The 18770-nt window shown below is 36.1% G+C and overlaps 1 protein-coding gene across 1 annotated transcript in view; it reads right to left on the bottom strand.

Annotated features, from left to right (window-relative positions):
• The window catches only part of WDR49 (WD repeat domain 49), a 146819-nt gene that overhangs the window by 106344 nt on the left and 21705 nt on the right, over positions 1–18770 (bottom strand). The window contains 3 exon segments of the mRNA XM_046659840.1: positions 3792–3966; positions 4794–4970; positions 10091–10531. Of these exon segments, the coding sequence (XP_046515796.1) occupies positions 3792–3966; positions 4794–4970; positions 10091–10531 (793 nt within the window).

Here is an 18770-nt window from a genome sequence, read left to right as displayed (position 1 = left end):
CCTTTGAAACCCCTCTGCAATGTCTCAGAAGATCTATGAACTTGAAGATAAAAATAGAATCTAACTAAACTAAAACATAGTAATTTGAAAGGAAAAAGGCCAGGGGCAGGCCCCGTGGCTGAGTGGTTAATTTTGCGTGCTCGGCTTCGGCGGCCCAGGGTTTCACTGGTTCAGATCCTGGGTGTGGACATGGCACTGCTCATCAGGCCACGTTGAGACGGTGTCCCACATGCCACAACTAGAAGGACCCACAACTAAAATATACAACTATGTACTGGGGGGCTTTGGGGAGAAAAAGCAGAAAGAAAAAAAAAATAGATTGGCGACAGTTGTTAGCTTAGGTGCCAATCTTTAAAAAAAAAAAAAAGCTGAATAAAAATGAAAAACTTGTAGGACAATATCAAGCATCTAACATACACATAATGAGAATCCCAGAAAAAAAGGAAAAAGAGGGGAACAGAAAACTTCGGAAAAAAATAGCATTAGAAAGATTTTCAAATTTAATGAAAACTGTAGCTCACATATCCACGAATCTCAATGAATTCCAAACAGCATAAATTCACGCTCACACACACACCAAGAAAACTAAGACACATCACAATCAAGTTGCTTAAAATCAGTAAGAAAGGAAAAATCGTATAAAACATTGTACTGTATATTATAGAGGACACTAGGGAGATTAAAGGACATATTGCTGCCCTGAGAAGATTGTTTCAATTTTCAATTTATATATAAATGTGATTTGCATATGAGGCATCCAAATTTCCTTCTGAGATTGGGAGGGTTCTGACAGACTGGACCAAAACTCTGAAGTGGGTTCAGAAATCTGTAGGATTGGTTCACAGATTGAACAGCATCTGAAATCAAGGTTTTAAAGAGGAACCCAGGAGCAAAGCCAAAATTGAGAATCTTACAAATCATGCAAAGAAGATCCATCTGAACTAGATGGATGGGAAAGTTAAGGGAAATTTCAAGGACAATACTGGCAAGGAAGACTCTCCTTTGGTGGCAGTTCTGGAGTGTCTCAGAATAAAGAATCCTTCAGAGGTAGTCAGTATTGAAAAGAGAAGCTGGGAAGAGTTTCAGTACTGGGCCCAGGAGGGCAACTGTGAGCTGCAAATAGAACATTCTCTACTTGGAAACTGAAGTCTTTGTAGGACGTTCTAAAACGGCGCATCCTTCCGCATTTCAGACCTCAAGTCCTGAAGATTCCTTGTCTCAGAAGGTTGCTTGTTTCTCTCCTTGCTTTATCATCTCCATTTTCTCGTGACCAAAAGTCTTCTAACTGGCCAGTCTGGTTTCACTTTCTTTTTTTGTCTTCCAACCTATGCTAGACAGAACTACCAATAAACGTTTTCTAAATGCTGTCTACATCAGGTCTGTCCAAGTGTCCTCAAAAACCTTCAGTGCTTCACTGTTTCATTTCCCATCACATGTGAACTTGGCCTCGTTGCTGAGATCTTCCAACATATGTCTCTATTAGACCTATTCACTTTTATTTCCTCAATACTCAGTCTCTGATCTATTCATGTCCATCTCTTTCTCCATCATTATTATGCCTGCTTGTCTGCCTTTACTCATGTTTACCATGCTCTCTCTTTTTCCCACCACCTAGCCATCCTTCAAGTATGACAACCCACCCTTGAAGCTTCTCACGGCTTCTCCCGCTTAAGAATTAATATAGGAGTCAAAATCTTGTTTGTATAGTCTAGTAGTTAATTTTCAGTACCACTGTACAATGTTCTAATAAATTTTTTATATTAATCTTTAATTCTTGCTCATATATTGTTTCTTGAGGGTTAAGCCTATAATTAGTCTTTCTTCTATAGTCTCCAATGCTTAAGACAGTTTTAAAACATAAAAGATAAATAAATAATTGTTGATTGATTGACTTATTAAGTCCACAATTTAAATAAACTGGCTAAAGTAAATATATTTTTTAACTATTCTTCCAAAGATTATCCACTTGATTACAACGAGTTTTGATTCAAAGAGCTAAGCAATATATAATCCATGTTAGATAGCAAAAATACTTAACATTTTTTATACATAAAACCTTTCGGTGACCAATTCCTAATTGCAGTGAATTAGAGGCCAGACTCCAAAGTTGGATTCCTTAGGTCACAAACACGAATCTCTGCTGCTAACATTAAACTAAGATACTAAGCTCCCATGCTCTTTTGTCAGTAGATGAGGGAACACGTATGTTGGAAATATGATGAGCAATGAATTCACAATGGCCTAGAGGAAAATCCTTATCCTGCAACTTAAGGCAAGTGCTCATCAGCAGGTTACTTCACGAGTAGGGTTGGTTTTTGAAAGATTTAAATGAAATTGTGACAGGACCTGGAGTCAGAAGATTTCATTCTCTCCCTGAGTAGTGAAGAGAGTATTCAGACATTACTCATATTTGGAAAATCAATCTCACTTTTAAAACCTTACTTGTTATATCCCTAGCCTTTTCAAAAACAACATTCTATTAGATACTTCTCTGTATTTATCCATATTAATTTAAGGTCATAGAATTCAAATAATACACTAAACTTCACGGAACCTACAAGAAGTAGATTTCAAAAACTATTACTTTATTACTATAATCTATATAGAGTTTGGATTATGTATTAAAATATCATGCTTCCTTGGAAGCAGTTGCAATAGCTCCCTTCAGTTTCTAGGACTGTGATTCTTGTTTCCATGTTATAAAAACATAACATAATTTTGCACCTGTCACATCTAGTGGATGACCAAAAGATATCTTCTTTCGTTTCTCCCACAATTAATATCATGCCAGAACTAAAGGATGGTTAGAAGGTACCAAAGGCATAGTATAATTTATATTGAAGAAAAAAAATGCAGACCCTGTAGTTCATTATGTCGGATATTATTGTGGGTCATGCATTAAAGAATTAATTTCAACCTCCTAAAACCCAAAGAGGGTAAAACTACCATAAAAGCCAATGGTTGGAACCACTCTGACTGTCTCTTCTTACAAGTATATTAGGAGCAGATCTACACTATAACAGTCAATGAGATGGGAAGTTTCCATTCCTTTCAGTAGGCATTATTTAATGTATTAATTTAAACTGAGAAAATTAGCATAGTTCTTAGCGTCTGGACCAAAGTAGATATCAGAGCAGATTTTTCACTTTTGGATCTTGAACCTTCAGATGCAAATTTTGCAAAAATTAGGCCTATTGTGAAACTAATAAACTCATTGGTGACTAGGTTTTAAGAAAGTTCTGGCTTTATGCAATTTTATAACATAATCATATCACACAGAGAACTGCCGCTCATGTACTCCAGATCAGAGGAACTCAGTCAGTACACCAAAAAAGAGAAAACCCAAGAAAAGAAAACCAAGAAGTTTCCATTCAAAAGCAGTCAAACTAATGTACTTCCCATGAGAACATAAAGGAAACAAAGGAGTGGTTTTGAGGGAAATTGTTAAATTCTTTTATTAAGTAGCGCTGAATGTGACTAGATGAGATTAGTTAAAATCAGAGTTGGGTTGAAGTTAAATGGATTCTGTGACAATTTTCTCCCTTCTCTTGAGATTTCTTGAGTGCACAGTTCACCTGAATTAATAGTAAGAGGCATAAATTTTAAATGGAAAGAAAAGGAAGAATAATTCCTGCTGGTGTGCAGGGGATAGCAAACAGACCAGGCCAAAACCTCCAGAGAACCAATTATTGGTTTCTAGACTTGAACATTTTGTGAAACATTTTCATCAAAGAATATAAATGTAAAAGTCGAAGGTGACAGTTTCTTTCATTACTGTTCAAATTCAGTACCTTGCCTGACCCAATCTCCATGATGAAGTTTGTGCTGTAATGTATAGCAACATTTGTGATACCCAGAGAGCAGCTCTGCCCAGTGAATGGTCACCGTGGCTTCTTCATCTTCACAAGCACTAGCAGGACGCTCGGACAGGGAAATCTAGGCCGTTGTGAAAGCAATTGCTTGAACCTTGAGAGAGACGTTGAAAAGAGAACAAACATAGGCAGCGTAATTGTTTCAAAAGATTCTGTGTTCTTTAAGATTAATAAAGAATGGGTAATGAATTACCAGAAATACCTTCAATATTATTTAAAAGATGGACAGTTATATTAAAGACAAAACAACTACAAGTTAGTAAAGCAATTACCAAGGGCAGTTCATTATTTGCTTTTGAGATCCACTTGTCATTAAAAGCAGTGAGAAAGAAAAGCTTTCATACTATGAAAGGAAATTGTTCAAATTAGGCAACTTCAGAGTTCACAGGCATATTCTAGGGTCATGCAGTAAGTAACAATTTTTCAGAGGTCGGGTGGAACTTGATGGGAAGACAGAAATCATTGTATCCAATGTCTAGGTGTCAGTACTGCCCTCTCTAATGCATCTGTCCATTTGTTACATGATATAGGAAATAAGCACTTTCCAAGAGGCTGGTACAGAGAAGCCCAAAACCTTACCGAGGAAAAGCAGAATAATTAATTTGAAATTGTTATGAGAGATAACTTTTGACATTTAATATTTAACGTTTATTAATATTGGGATCTAATAGATTAAGCATCCTATGGCAAAAAAGGTTAGTTAGCAATTTTTTTTCCAAATAAGGAAAACAAGACTATACATAGGTAAGAAAATCACAGTGAACATTGGTTTCCATAAACAAGAAGAGGAATTGTGACCTAATCCATCTTTTGTATGTCCAACATGCGTGGCCTCATCACACTCATTGCGTTCTATTTCTATATTGAGCTACAGATTGATGATTAAATCCATAGTGTTCAAGCTTTCATTTCTTCACTTACCTTTCCGGTTACGTCCCCAAAAGAAAGAATGGATTCATTGGCATCAAGAGGGTCATACCAATAATCCATGCAAACTGGTGCTCCTTTCAGGCCTTGGAGTTTGTATTCACAAGAAAACTCGTCTTTGGACAGTAGATCATAGAAACAAATCTCTTTAGTTGTAAAAGCCACTACTATCTAAAGTAGCAAAGTAGAAAATCAGAAAACATTTCTGATGAATTTAATGAAACCAATATGTAAGGCAGACATGCAAATCTTAGTACCAAATGAGACATCATTTCCTGAGGGTCCTTAATAGTATTACAGAAATATAGTATGGTGGCACAAATGTGCTTTATTCCAGCTTTGGACTCTAGCAGAGAAAAAATACTTCCCATTGAGGTATCTGAACATACTTTCTTCCTTATCCCCACGTCACACACTCACCAATTTCTTCCAGACTAGATGGCTAATCTCATAGGAAAAACAAAGACACAGAGAGCTATAGCATCATAGTCATAGCAGAAACTTTATACACCATGCTTTATGAAGTAAGGTTAAGCGTTCACAGAAATCAATTGATAAAAACTCTGTAAGTAGCCTTGCTAAATCAGATAAAATCCCAAAAGCTATTTTAAACAGGGTAAATAAATTTGTCAATAAAATTGACAAAACTTTAGCTAGACTAACCCAAGAAAAAACAGAGAAGATACACATTACTAAAATCACAAACAAAAGAGTAGACATTACAGTCAACATTATAAAAATAAGAAAGGATTACAGGAGAATACCATGAAGAGTTGTATGCCAACAAATTAGATAACCTAGATGAAATGAACAAATTCCTATAAACACAAAAATTACCTAAACTAACTAAAGAACAAATAGCAAATATCAGCAGACATATAACAAGTAAAAAGATTGAATTAGTAATCAAAAATATTTCCCACAAAGAAAATCCCAGGCCCTGATAACTTCACTAATAAATTTGACCAAACATTTAAAGAATTAGCACCAATCTTTCTCAAACTCTTCCAAAGAATATAAGTACAGGGAACATTTCTCAAATATTTTATGAAGCCAATACTATCCTAATATCAAAATCACACAAAGACATCACAAGAAAAGAAAACTGCAGAGCAATATTCCTAGTGAATATAGCCGTAAAAATCTTCAACTAAATGCTAGCCAAGAGAATTCAGCAATATATAAAAAAGATTACACACTATGACCAAGTAATATCTATACCAAGAAGGCAAGGTTAGTTTAACATACAAATATCAATCAGTGTAATACACTATATTACTACCATAAAGGACAAAAACTATATGATCATTTCAATAGATATGAAAAAAGCATTTAAGAAAATCCAACACATTTTCATGATAAAAATACTCAACAAACCAGGAATAGAAGGGAACTTCTTCAAACTGATATAGAGCAGGTACAAAAAACCCACAGCTTATGCCATATTTAATAGTGAAAAACTGAATGTATTCTCCCCAAGATCAAGAGCAAGATGAGGATGTTCACTCTCATGACTTCTACTCAAAACCATACTAAAGTTTCCAGCCAGATAAATTAGTCAAGAAAAAGAAATAAAAGCATTCGGATTGGAGAGGAAGAATGTAAACTATCTCTTTTAGTAGATGACATGATCTTATACATAGGAAATGCTAAAAAATCAACAGCAACAGGGCCGGCTCCGTGGCCGAGTGGTTAAGTTCCCCTGCTCCACTGCGGTGGCCCAGGGTTCGGATCCTGGGCGCGGACATGGCACCGCTCATCAGGTCACGTTGAGGCGGTGTCCCACATCCCACAACTAGAAGGACCTGCAACTAAGATACACAACAATGTGCTGGGGGGTTTGGGGAGATAAAGCAGAAAAGAAAAAAAAGATTGGCAACAGTTGTTAGCTCAGGTGCCAATCTTTGGGGGGATAAAATCAACAACAAAAAAGCGATTAAAACTAACAAACAAGTTCAACAAAGTTTCAGGATATAAAATTGTTGTTTTAAAATCTATTGTATTTTTATGCACTAGCAATTAAAATTCTGAAAGTGAAATTACCAAAGGCAGTGTTAGGAGAATGACAAGGCAAAACACAGACTGGGATACAATATTTGTAAAGTATCCATCTGAGAAATGTATGTACCCAGAATATACAAAAAACTTTCAAAACTCAATAATAACAAGGAGGGCCAGCCCAGTGGTGCAGCAGTTAAGTTCATATGCTCTGCTTTGGTGGCCCAGCGTTTGCCAGTTCTGATCCCGGGTGTGGACCTACACACCACTTACCAAGCCACGCTGTGGCAGACGTCCCACATATAGAGGAAGATGGGCATGGATGTTAGCTCAGGGCCCATCATCCTCAGCGAAAAAAAAAAAGAAGATTCGTGGCAGATGTTAGCTCAGGGCTAATCTTCCTCAAAAAAACAAAACAAACAAGCAAAGAAAACCCTAATAATAACAAAATAAAACCAATAAAAAATATGCAAAATATTAGGACATTTTAACAAAGAGGATATACTGGAAGCAAATTAGGACATGAAAATGTACTCAATATTATTAGTCATTAGGGAAATGTGAATTAAAACTACAAGAGAAAATACAAACCTATTAAAATGGGTAAAATTACAAACTACTGATATATCCAACAACGTGGATGAATCTCAAAATAATTATGCCAAGTTAAAGAAGTCAGACAAAAAAGGAGTACACACTGTATGATGCCAATTATATAAAAGTCTAGAAGATGCAGACTAATCTACAGTGAAGAAAGCACATGCGTGGTTATTTGACAAGGAGAGGTGGGAGGAGTTGAGGGACGATTCCAAAAGGGTCCAAGGAAATTCTTGAGAGTGGTAAATATGTTCATTATCTTCTACTGTTGATTTTTCACAGCTATATAAATGTATTGAAATCTATGAACTTCGATACTTTTAATAAGTGCAGTGTATTTTTGTAATTATACCTCAATAAAGCTGTTTTTTAAAACAGAAGAAAAACGAAAGACATTTTAAGCTTCTATGTTGAGGAAACACAAAGGAAAAGCTAAGAGTTAGTTATCAGTCCTGGAAGGAAGAAGCAGGGCAAAATAATCATTACATAATACAGTAACACAAACGTTACACGATAATAACGGAATGCTGCACACAGATACCAAAAAAATCTGGACTAGCACTACCTTTTAATCCATACCAGTTAAGCATTAACATCAGATCCTTAGCAAGAAGAGACTGGATATATGATGTCAGCTGCCACTCTACAAGAAACAAAGACTCTGAAACACAGGTTCTGATGTCAGGGCTGCCTGGGTTTACAATTCTTGCAACACTGATTACATCCTGTGTGACCTGGGGCAAATTTCACAACCTCTCATTGACCAGTCTCTCATTCTTAAAGTGGGAGTGATATCCACTTCATGGTGATCTAGAGAGGATTAATAGAGAGTGTCACATAGGAAGCTAGTGATGATGATGATAATTCTTTATGGTTCCAGGCAGTACAGCATACTATTTTGCACTAAAAAGAACCTGGATCTTTGGAGAAATGGTTGATTCTGGGTCTGGCATAATAAATATACGAAGTGATCCTGGAACGTCTTGTCATACCAGAAAGCAAAGAAGCTCTCAAAGACTGTTAGGATTATATCAAAAAAGACTCAGAAGCTGACTTGTATTGGTTCTACTCTCCAAAAATGGTATAACTTTTGGGATGGGATAATAAGTCAGTGGATTGAAACAAAGCAAATTTTTTTAAATTCATGAGTTTGTAATGATATTGATAAGAATAAAGATAGTAGTACTCATTTTTCATTCTTAGAGGATATTAGAAAACCAGCTCATTATTTTGAATACTGGGAAATAAAAGTAAAGAACTGGGCATTTATCCTGCCTTTGTTATACAGTTTTTACTACATGATAGCTAAATAATTGACAAGAGACATTCCTTTTTATAGAAATATTCCAGCTTATAAAGGAAGAGGAAATGATGAAATTAGGATGTCACCGTCTTGCCACCTCTAATAAATTGATGGATCTGGGAATAATCAGCTATAATGGTTAACATCCCCAAAAAACAGAGATCCAGGCATTTGGTGCCTCCTGATTGAGTAACACCTATTCCAAAACAAACTGTCCTGAAACTGATCAAGGCTTTAGACTTGATTACTGATTTACTGGAAATACAGGGAACAAGTGGACATGTTAAGCAACCCAATGTAAATACAAGCTGCAAAATCCAGACTGTGGCAAGCTCTAAAGAAAAAGCACCTAACCTCTTTAACAAAGACATCAACAGCAACAACAACAACAAAATGCAAGAATAAAGAAGAGATGGAGGAAAACTGATAGATCAAAAGAGACACATCACAACGTTTGGACCTTATTCACATCTTGATGCAAACAAACTATCAAACAATCAATTAACAGACTATTAAAAAATTATAAGACAAGGAAATATGTACATGATTGGATATTTGATGATATTAAGGATTATTGCTATTGATATTAAATGTGATAGTGGTATCATGATTGTGCTAAAAAAGACATTTTTTAGAAATACTGAAGTATTTACAGACTAAATTGGATGTTTTGGATTTCAATAGAGGAGAGGTATAGAAAAAACAAGATTGGCTGTGTACTGGAGATAGTTAAGGGTGGATATTGGTTCTTAATGCGATTATCTCTGTGTTTAAAATTTTTCATAGTAAAATTTACTATCTGCTTAACATGAAATACTAAGAACATGGATTCTTTAAGCTGCATCCTTCCCTCACAAACTTATTTTTCTTTCAATATATTATCTTGCTCATATAAGTATGAGTTATAGTTATATAGTTATATGATATCTATAGTTAGATGAAAATATTTGGACTGAGTTGGCACTACCTATTAGAATTAAGAAACTGACTAGTACAGTGGTGAAAATCAGATAAGCAATCCCCCGTAATCACACTGAGCTGTGCCATGCAGTCTTATAGCCTTTCAGCTCTGCATAGAGATCCACTATCCTGCTGTAAATTATAGAGTCATAAAGGTCTTATCAGCTAGTAATGCAAAAAGACCACATTTGGGACTGGGCCGAGAATCTGAGTCATTATCAGCAGTGTCATTTAAAGGCATTCAAGGGAACAGCTTGGGAAATCGAGTAGCTCACTTGGCTCTACTGGCATTCCCTCCAGGTCAGATGAGAGGCACAGAAGAGTGATGCAGCTCTCTGTTGCTGATGGCGTTATACTTGACATTGATCAGGAGCCCTCACCCGCCATGTTTTCCCCTTTACAAGCATTGAACTTATTTATAAAGACTTTGTACCTTGTTTACATTTTCCAGAGAAACCAGACTAGTCACCCACAGATGTTTAAGCTTGAGGGCATCTGAAGTGATGGGAAGCGTTTCTTGCAGCTTTAAATTCTCTCCCCAGATTCCTAATAAACATTCCTTACTGATGGTCAGATAACGACTTGAGGTTTTTAAGAAAATTGCTTTTTGAATGGTGTCCTTGTGTTTCACTGGGAGGAATTCAAGGTCTTTCCACTGGGGAACCACAGTTGCCTTTGCTCATTCATCTTTCTCGTAAAGTCCTAACAGCATAAATGAAGTCAGCTTGTCCCAATTAATGAAGCCATCTTGGGCCACATCCACTTTGTCAAAGAGGGCCCCATATTCTTCCTTTGTGCCCCAACCAACAATCTCTGTCATCTTCTGCACAAACTCTTCTCTGGACATACAAGTGGTTTGCCTTGACTCTGAGGGCTGGAAACAGGAATAAAAAACAAGACAACAATGACAGCATCATAAACACCAGAACATTGTGCTACCCTCAAAAGGTTGATCTAATCAGCAATTATTCCAAGATGAAAAGAAAATGTCTTTTACTTTATAATAGTATTATGCTTAAGTGAATTTAGGCTAGGGAACAAATAATGGTCAGGACTCCAAGCCAACATCCTCAACCACCAATGTCCCTATAACTGGAAGGGGGGGGCAGGAGAGTCAGAGATTTGATATGATGATGGAAGCAGAGGTTGGAATGATGCAGGGCTATTAGCAAAGGAGCGGCAGGTGGCTTCTAGAAACTAAAAAAGGCAAGGAAACAGATTCTCCGCTGGAGCCTGCAGAAAGAGGGTAATCCTGACAATATCTTGTTAGCCCTGTAAAACCCATTTTAGACTTCTAACCTCTAGAGCTGCAAGATAATTAGCTAGTGTATTTTAAGCTACTAAGTTTGTGGCAATTTGTTATAGCACAAATACAGTGATACAGTGGTTTACAAAAAATAAGTGAATCCTCGAAGACAGTTTAGCACAGCCAGTAATTCTATCATACCACAGCGAAACTTTAATCCAAGGGCAAGAAGTCCACTTCTGTAAATACATCATTATAAAAAATAGTGAAACCATATACACTTTATTTAGTTATTCACAGTAGTTATGTTCTTTAAAGCCTCTGCAAATCCTAAATTAGCAGATGCTGAACCATTGCTCCCAGAGGAAATACAGGGTTAGGTTATGGTGAACCTGCGGTCACAGTGTTTTCATCAACTGATGAATTCATAATTTTGTTTCATGTATGTTTCTGTTGAAAGACACTTGATTGAATATATATATTGTTAATTCATTAACATTAAGTACATGGCCAACAGCCCTATAATTCATGCCTGAACGAAGCTTAGCCAACAATCTATTTTCTCCGTAAGGCACATCACAGTCTCTTGCACTTAGGACACTAGACAGAAGTTGATCACTATACTTGGGACCATTTCAAACCGTGACATCACCAACAAAAACCACAAAGCGTAAAAAACTTGGCATTAAGTAGACCACAAAAAGGACCCTTTTTTACAGTGTGAGAGCTGGAATAAGGCAGAGTGTCACCTTGTTTGACCTCAGCCTGGAATACATACATCTGAAGACTGAAATTCTTGGCCACTCTATACATGGCCGTAAAAGACCAAGAAAGTGCCTTGAATGTTGATTTTGGGGCTACAAATAAATTTTAGCAAGTAAGCAAATTCACAAATAAAGAATCCACGAAAATGAGAATCATCTGTATTTCAAATAAGAATGACATGGATAGGCTGTTTAGTTTGGTGAGATTAAAATTAGAGAATCTACATTTCCTACTGTCTCAGAGCCAAAGAGCTGGGATTGACAGCAAGCACTGGGAGGCAACATACTGTAGAAGAAGTCAAACTATTGTAGGTTTAATCCTGGTTCCACCAGTAATTGTGGGAACTACTGGCAAGTTACTCCACTGCTGATCCTTAATTTCTCCACCTGTAAAGTGGATATAGCAATATCAGTCTCAAGAAATGTTACAAAGATTAGCTGACATATCAAGAGATGCAGAAAAAGAATTTGACCAAATTCAACACCCATTCCTGATAAAGACTCTCAGTAAGCTAAGAATAGGAGGGAACTTCTTCAACTTGATAAAGAATATGTACAAAAAACCATATAGCTAACATCGTATTTAATAGTGAGAAACTTGAAGCTTTCCTACTAAGATCAGGTACAAGGCAAGGATGTCCCTCTCACCATTGCTTTTCAACAGCATTTTGGAAGATCTACCCAATGCAATAAGACAAGTAAAGAAAACAGAAGGCATACAGATTGAGAAGAAAGAAATAAAACTGTCTTTGTTAGCAGATGATGATCCTCTACATAGAAAATCCGAAAGAATCATCAAAAAAATTCCTGGAACCTAGTGTTTACAGCAAGATCGCAAGATATAAGGTTAATATACAAAGGTCAATCATTTTCCTATACACCAGAGAGGAACATGTGGAATTTGAAATTAAAACTACAATATCATTTACATTGGCATCCACAAAAATGAAAAACAGATAAATCTAACAAAATATGTATAAGATCTGTATGAGGAAAACTACAAAACTTCAATCAACGAAATGAAGAATAACTGAATAAATAGAGAGATATTCCATGTTCACGGATAGGAAGAGTCAATATTGTCAAGACCTCAGTTCTTCCCAAGATAATTTATAGATTCAAAAACTTCTGTTCTGTGAAATACAACACCAAGAGAATGAGAAGATAAGTCATAGACTGGGAGAAAATATTTTCAAAAGATACATCTGATAAAAAAATTCAAAATTTACAAAGAATTCTTAAAATTCAACAATAAGTAAACAAACAATCCAATGGAAAAATGGGCCAAAGATCTTAATAGATACCTCACCAAAGAAGATATGGCAAATAAGCATATGCAAAGATGCTCCACATCATATGTCATCGGGGGAACACAAATTAAAACAACAATGAGATATCCCTACGCACCTATTAGAATGGCCAAAATTTGGAACACTGACAACAGCAAATTCTGGCAAGGATGTAGAGCAACAGAAACTCTCATACATCGCTGATAGGAATGTAAAATCATATAGCCACTTTGGAAGATAGTTTGGCAGTTTCTTACAAAACTAAGCATACTCTTACCATATGTAGATCCAGCAATCACACTCTTTGGTATTTACACAAAGGAGCTGAAAACTTATGTCCCACACATATGTTTATAGCAGCTTTATTCATAATTCATATTCATAATTGCCAATACTTGGAAGCAACCAAGATGTCCTTCAGTAGGTGAATGGATAAACTGTGGTGCATCCAGAGAATAAAATATTATTCATTGCTAAAAAGAAATGAGCTATCAAGCCATGAAAAGACGTGGAGGAATCTTAATGCATATTACTAAGTAAAAGAAGCCAATCTGAAAGGGTTACGTACTGTATGATTCCAACTACATGACATTCTGGAAAAGGTAAAACTATGGAGACAGTAAAAAGATCAGTGGTTGCCAGGGGTTAGAGGAGAGGGAGGGATGAACAGGCAGAGCATGGAGGATTTTCAGGGTGGTGAAATTACTCTGTATACCATTGTAATGGGTGCATGTCATTATACATTTGTCCAAACCCACAGAAAGTACAAAACCAAAAGTGAACCCTAAGGTAAACCGTGGACTTTGGGTGATTATGATGTAGATTCATCAGTTGTAACAAATGCACCACTCTGGTGGAGGATGTTGGTAATGGAGGCTATGCATGTTTCAGGGTAGGAAACATGGGTAATCACCATACCTTCCCTTTAATTTTGTGGTGAACCTAAAACTACTCAAAAATTGTAAACTCTTAATAAAGAAAAATTAACTGAGATATCATGTGTGCAAGAACTAAGTAATGAAGGGTTTAATAGAAGTTAGTGTAGGCTTTTAATTAACTAAATTAAATTTCTGAGAAATAATTGGTATCTAGCCCTTTGAACTACTCAGAAGTCCATCATTAGTATCTTGGTTAAATTATTTTTAGTCTAAAAAGTTTCGATAGATGGAAATTTTTCAGTGACCCAGATTTTAAGTGTACAGAAAGAAATCTGATCCTAAAAACACTCCATCTGAGCCAAAACTGCAAACTGTTTCTGAAAGCTAAGTCAATGTTGATCTTTCATTTTACCATTACATAATGACATCAACCAACCTCTTATATCTATGTTATCCCATTAATAAAAAACATTTTAAAGCAGAATCTCAGAGTATTTTCTTCCTATGAGCTAGTAATTTATTTTTATTTCTAAGAACAATAAACCGTTCCCCTTGACAGATACCAGAACAATTTCTCTTCCATATTATGGAATATGGAATTGCAAGTAGAAAACAAATTTTCTTCCCAAAAGTGACAAACAATCAATCTGATAATTTTCTGCGCATTGATAATGCCAATACGCACTGGGGGAAGACTAGAGGAATATTCTCAATTTATGAAATTTGACAGAAAAGTGCAATTGTATGATGTACCTGACAGTTCTGTTACTGATTCTTCACGTGTTAGCTTTTTCTAAGTTTGAAAATAAAATTATGTTTTTGCTATAGCTTTGGTTAAAATTTAGGAATCTGCCTTTTGGAAAAAATCCTAAATTATTCAAGAAACCTTATGCCTCGATCAGTATGTGGTTTATGTTATTAATTCTATTATATGCCAGCTTTAATAAATTAGTTGAATGTGCAATTAAAGTATGTGATCTTTTAATACAAGCTTAAAAGAACAAATGCATTAACTTGTCCCACGCAATTAATTCTCATTTTATCAGTGGCTCCTACTTACGTTCTGGGACTAGAATTCATTCATTCATTGCACTGTATTATACACACCGCACGCTGTGGCAGGGAGATTGTGTGGTTATATATTAGGAGCTCTAAGCCTCAGCCTCGGACATGGCACCTCTAACTAGGGATAAAAATGATAACTCTTAGGGCTGTTGTCAGGCTTAGTAGATAGTTTAATGTATTATCATACCAGCAATGACTCTTCTCTGAGGATTTAGCTAAATTCATTTGTTGATATGTGTGTGTATGTGTATACAAGTGTATGTAAGGCTTTCGAGATGTACATAATTAGCAATTTTAGTAAATTAATCCTATCTATCCGGGGTGGATAGTTGCTAAGTCGATGGTTCTAAGAGACTTCTCAGCGGGTCAAGAATATGCGTAGGAGACTCCACTAACGGGATTATCTGAAGCCCTCAGTTTCATTACCATCACGGTAGCAGATGCTAGCTTTTGGTTTAATATGAAACAGCAACTGTACACACTGTTTCGGCTGCTCTTCCTCAGAGGCACAATATGATACTGTCCTAAGTGAGCCTATGAAAGTAAAGTTTACCTATTCCCAGAAACCAAGATTATTTCATACATACAAGACAGACGTCGTGTCATTGGGAGTCACTGTGGCCTCCATCTTGTCTTGGGCCGCTTGTACTGCTACTCTATGAATTTCAGGGGGGCCGGGGATCTGTATCCTAGACTACTTGGCCGAAGGTAACTCCACAGAAAGGAAGATAAAACAATCCTTAAACTAAAAATGAGCTTGTATATACTATAATTTCAGTATTACAAACTCTCAATTTGTATTAGATTCAGTGCTGAGCAGCAAAATAATTTATCTTTGAGCCATCTTTGGAGGTATATATATATTTAAATATATATGTATGCATATATAAATTTAAATTTTTTATATAATTTTTTTTCCCGAAGAAGATTAGCCCTGAGCTGACATCTGCCAATCCTCCTCTTTTTGCTGAGGAAGACTGGCCCTGAGCTAACATCTGTGGCCATCTTCCTCTACTTTATATGTGGGACGCCTACCACAGCATGGCTTGCCAAGCGGTGCCATGTCTGCATCTGGCATCCCAGCCAGCGAACCCTGGGCCGCCGAAGCAGAAAGTGCACACTTAACTGCTGTGTCACCCGGCTGGCCCCAATAAGTTTAAACTAGTACTAACTAAATTTAGTTACTAAGTTTAGATTTAGTTACTAGTTTTAGTACTAAAGTACTAATTTAGTTAGTTAGTAACAATTCACATCTGGGTTTTATGCCTGAATTTGCTGCATAATATTTGTGTGACCATAGGCCAGTCATAACCTCTCTCAGGATGCATATGACAGTCCAGATGTATATAAGGCCATCTTACATTAAACAATTCTATTCAGACAGTAGTTATTATTGTTGAAGACACATCCATATTGAGCTAAATTCACAAGCATCTATTTAATACAGCTAGGGAAATTGATTTCATTATAAAACATAGAGGATAAAATAATTAATTGTCAGTCCCTTGGATTGAAAATTTAATTAGTATGGCTTTCATAAAACCTTTTTCCCATAGACAATTTCTTGCAATTTAAATGTAGACCTTCCAAATAAAAACTACTTAACGGTGTTTTAAGGTACGCCCTTTTATTCCTATTAGTCAAGATTCTCTGTCTGGCCATTTCAAAGGAAAAGTTAGTACCCTCGCCGCTCTTAGAACTCCTTATAAAAGTGAAAATTGTATGATCCAGTAGAAAACATAGCCTCATTCAGCCCTTCTTAAGGTAACGTTTGTGAACTTATTTTGCTATGTCTATTTAACTACTGAGGAAGAAAATAACTAGTTATTGCTTCCAATTGTTTTTGCAAGAAAGCTAATATTCTCAGAAAGTCTGTTGATTGTCCCAGGTACAGCTTTAGACCTTTAGAAAATCTTCCTGTCTTCCGGAATCCCTTTCAAAAAATGTTCTGAATCACTTCCTTTTGCCTAGAAAGCATTTTCTGCAGCTCCAGTCAGTTCTGGTGAGCTGGTTGTCCTTTAAAAAAAGCATGAATTCTGTAAAATTCCCTTCAACCTCTGAATGTTGTAAGATTCAGATTTCATTGTAACCTATATGAAAACTGAACATTAAACCTAAGCGAAAACCTTTAAAAATGCACCCTTTGTAAGAAACTTGACAGCCTTTTATGCATTAAGAAAAGATCATGTGTTTTCAATTAGCAATGTATGAGTATGCAAACACATTTTAAAAATCATTTATTTTTTGCACAAAATAATCCATGTTTTTACTGTAGAAAATACAAAGCATAGATAAGCCAAAAATTAAATTCCTCCATAATATCATCAGCCTTTCAGATTTTTTTTCTAGGCAGAAATAGAAATACCTGTGCATCATTTACCAAAAGGTGTTACAATATACATCTTTTATGGTGCTTTTTCCACTTTACATCATGCCATCAAGCTATGCCTTGTACAATATATGTTGGTCTTTATCATCATTTTAATGGCTGCACAATATTCTACGGAGAAGACATACAATTTACAGCCCCCTACTAATAAAATTTCAATTGTTCCCAATGCTTTGCTGTTTTACATAAACAACCTGGCAACAAACATCCCTGCACATACATCTTTGCTTGGTTGTCCAATTATTTCCTGAAGTAAATTCCCTAGAAAGGGAATCGCTGAGTCAAGGAATTTGCACGTTCTTAAAGTTTTTGGTTATCTTGCCAAATCCTCCTCCAAAAGGTTAAACAAATTTACATTTCCATCCACAAAGTAAGAGATTGCCTATACTCAAGACCCTCACCAAGCTGGAGTATTCTCACGCTTCATAAAACTCACCAACTGGTTGCTAAAAAATAGCTCTAGCAAGCCTAAACACTTACATACTTTCTGGCAAAACAGAGTAATACATTCCCAAAGCAGACACAATTCTTTCAAAATCTGCCAGCTCTTAGAAACGTTACGTTTGTTTTTTCTTAACTTTTTCCTAAAGCAATAGTTTATAACGAAATGAGAAAAGAGAACTTTTCTCCTACTCTCTAAAAAAGGACTTGCCCAAGAGAAGAATACAAATCTCACTTAGAAACTATGGAGAGAGGACAACCCAATTTGGTCAGAAATCTGGATATTTTCTCCTCTGTCAAAGCTGGCAGTGGGTTCACATGTACTGACCCAAGGTTCAATGCCCTCATCTTTTGGTGAGTATTTACCTCCAGATCCTGAAAATTAATGTCAAATGGTGAGTTGCAAGTCACTCAGATAAATACTTCCATCCTTCCATCCTTCCACTGGTCTATTCATTAATAAATGTATATTGAGCATGTACACCACACAAGGTAGCATGGGGTAGGTTTATCTATTCAACAAACATTCAACAAACATTTACTAAGTGTCTGCTCCATGCTAAACACTATTCTAAGCACTCAGCACCAGCTTTGAGCCAGAGAGACAAGGTCTATGCTCTTCAAATACTTACACTTCTGTGGGGAGCCTTGGTGTGCTGGTCACAATGAATGACACAGGGTTTTAGGTTACCAAAAGTAACAAAATCACAAGAATCATACTAATCATTTTTTACCTAATTTTAAACTGACGTTAGCATTTAAGCATGTCAAAAACATTCCACAAACAAAAATCTCGTATGAACCAGAAATCTTCTTGAGTTTGACAGCTTTTTATCTTTGTTTTCACTTCAGTCATTAGAATTCTGCAAGGCTGCTTTTCCTCTACATGAAAAATAGTTTCTAATAGGATCTCAGAATCTTGTTTTCCACAGAACCTGCTAGTTTTATCAAGCACTTCACTAAAAATAATATTTCTTCTGTCAAATATTGAGCATGATTTTTGGGTAATGTTCTGTGACAGTTGAATGAGTATACACTATC

Source organism: Equus quagga, chromosome 4 (assembly GCF_021613505.1).
Source record: "Equus quagga isolate Etosha38 chromosome 4, UCLA_HA_Equagga_1.0, whole genome shotgun sequence".
In the NCBI taxonomy this organism is placed as follows: domain Eukaryota; kingdom Metazoa; phylum Chordata; class Mammalia; order Perissodactyla; family Equidae; genus Equus; species Equus quagga.
Note: the sequence above shows the minus strand (reverse complement) of the source record. Positions and strands in the feature narration are given on the sequence as shown.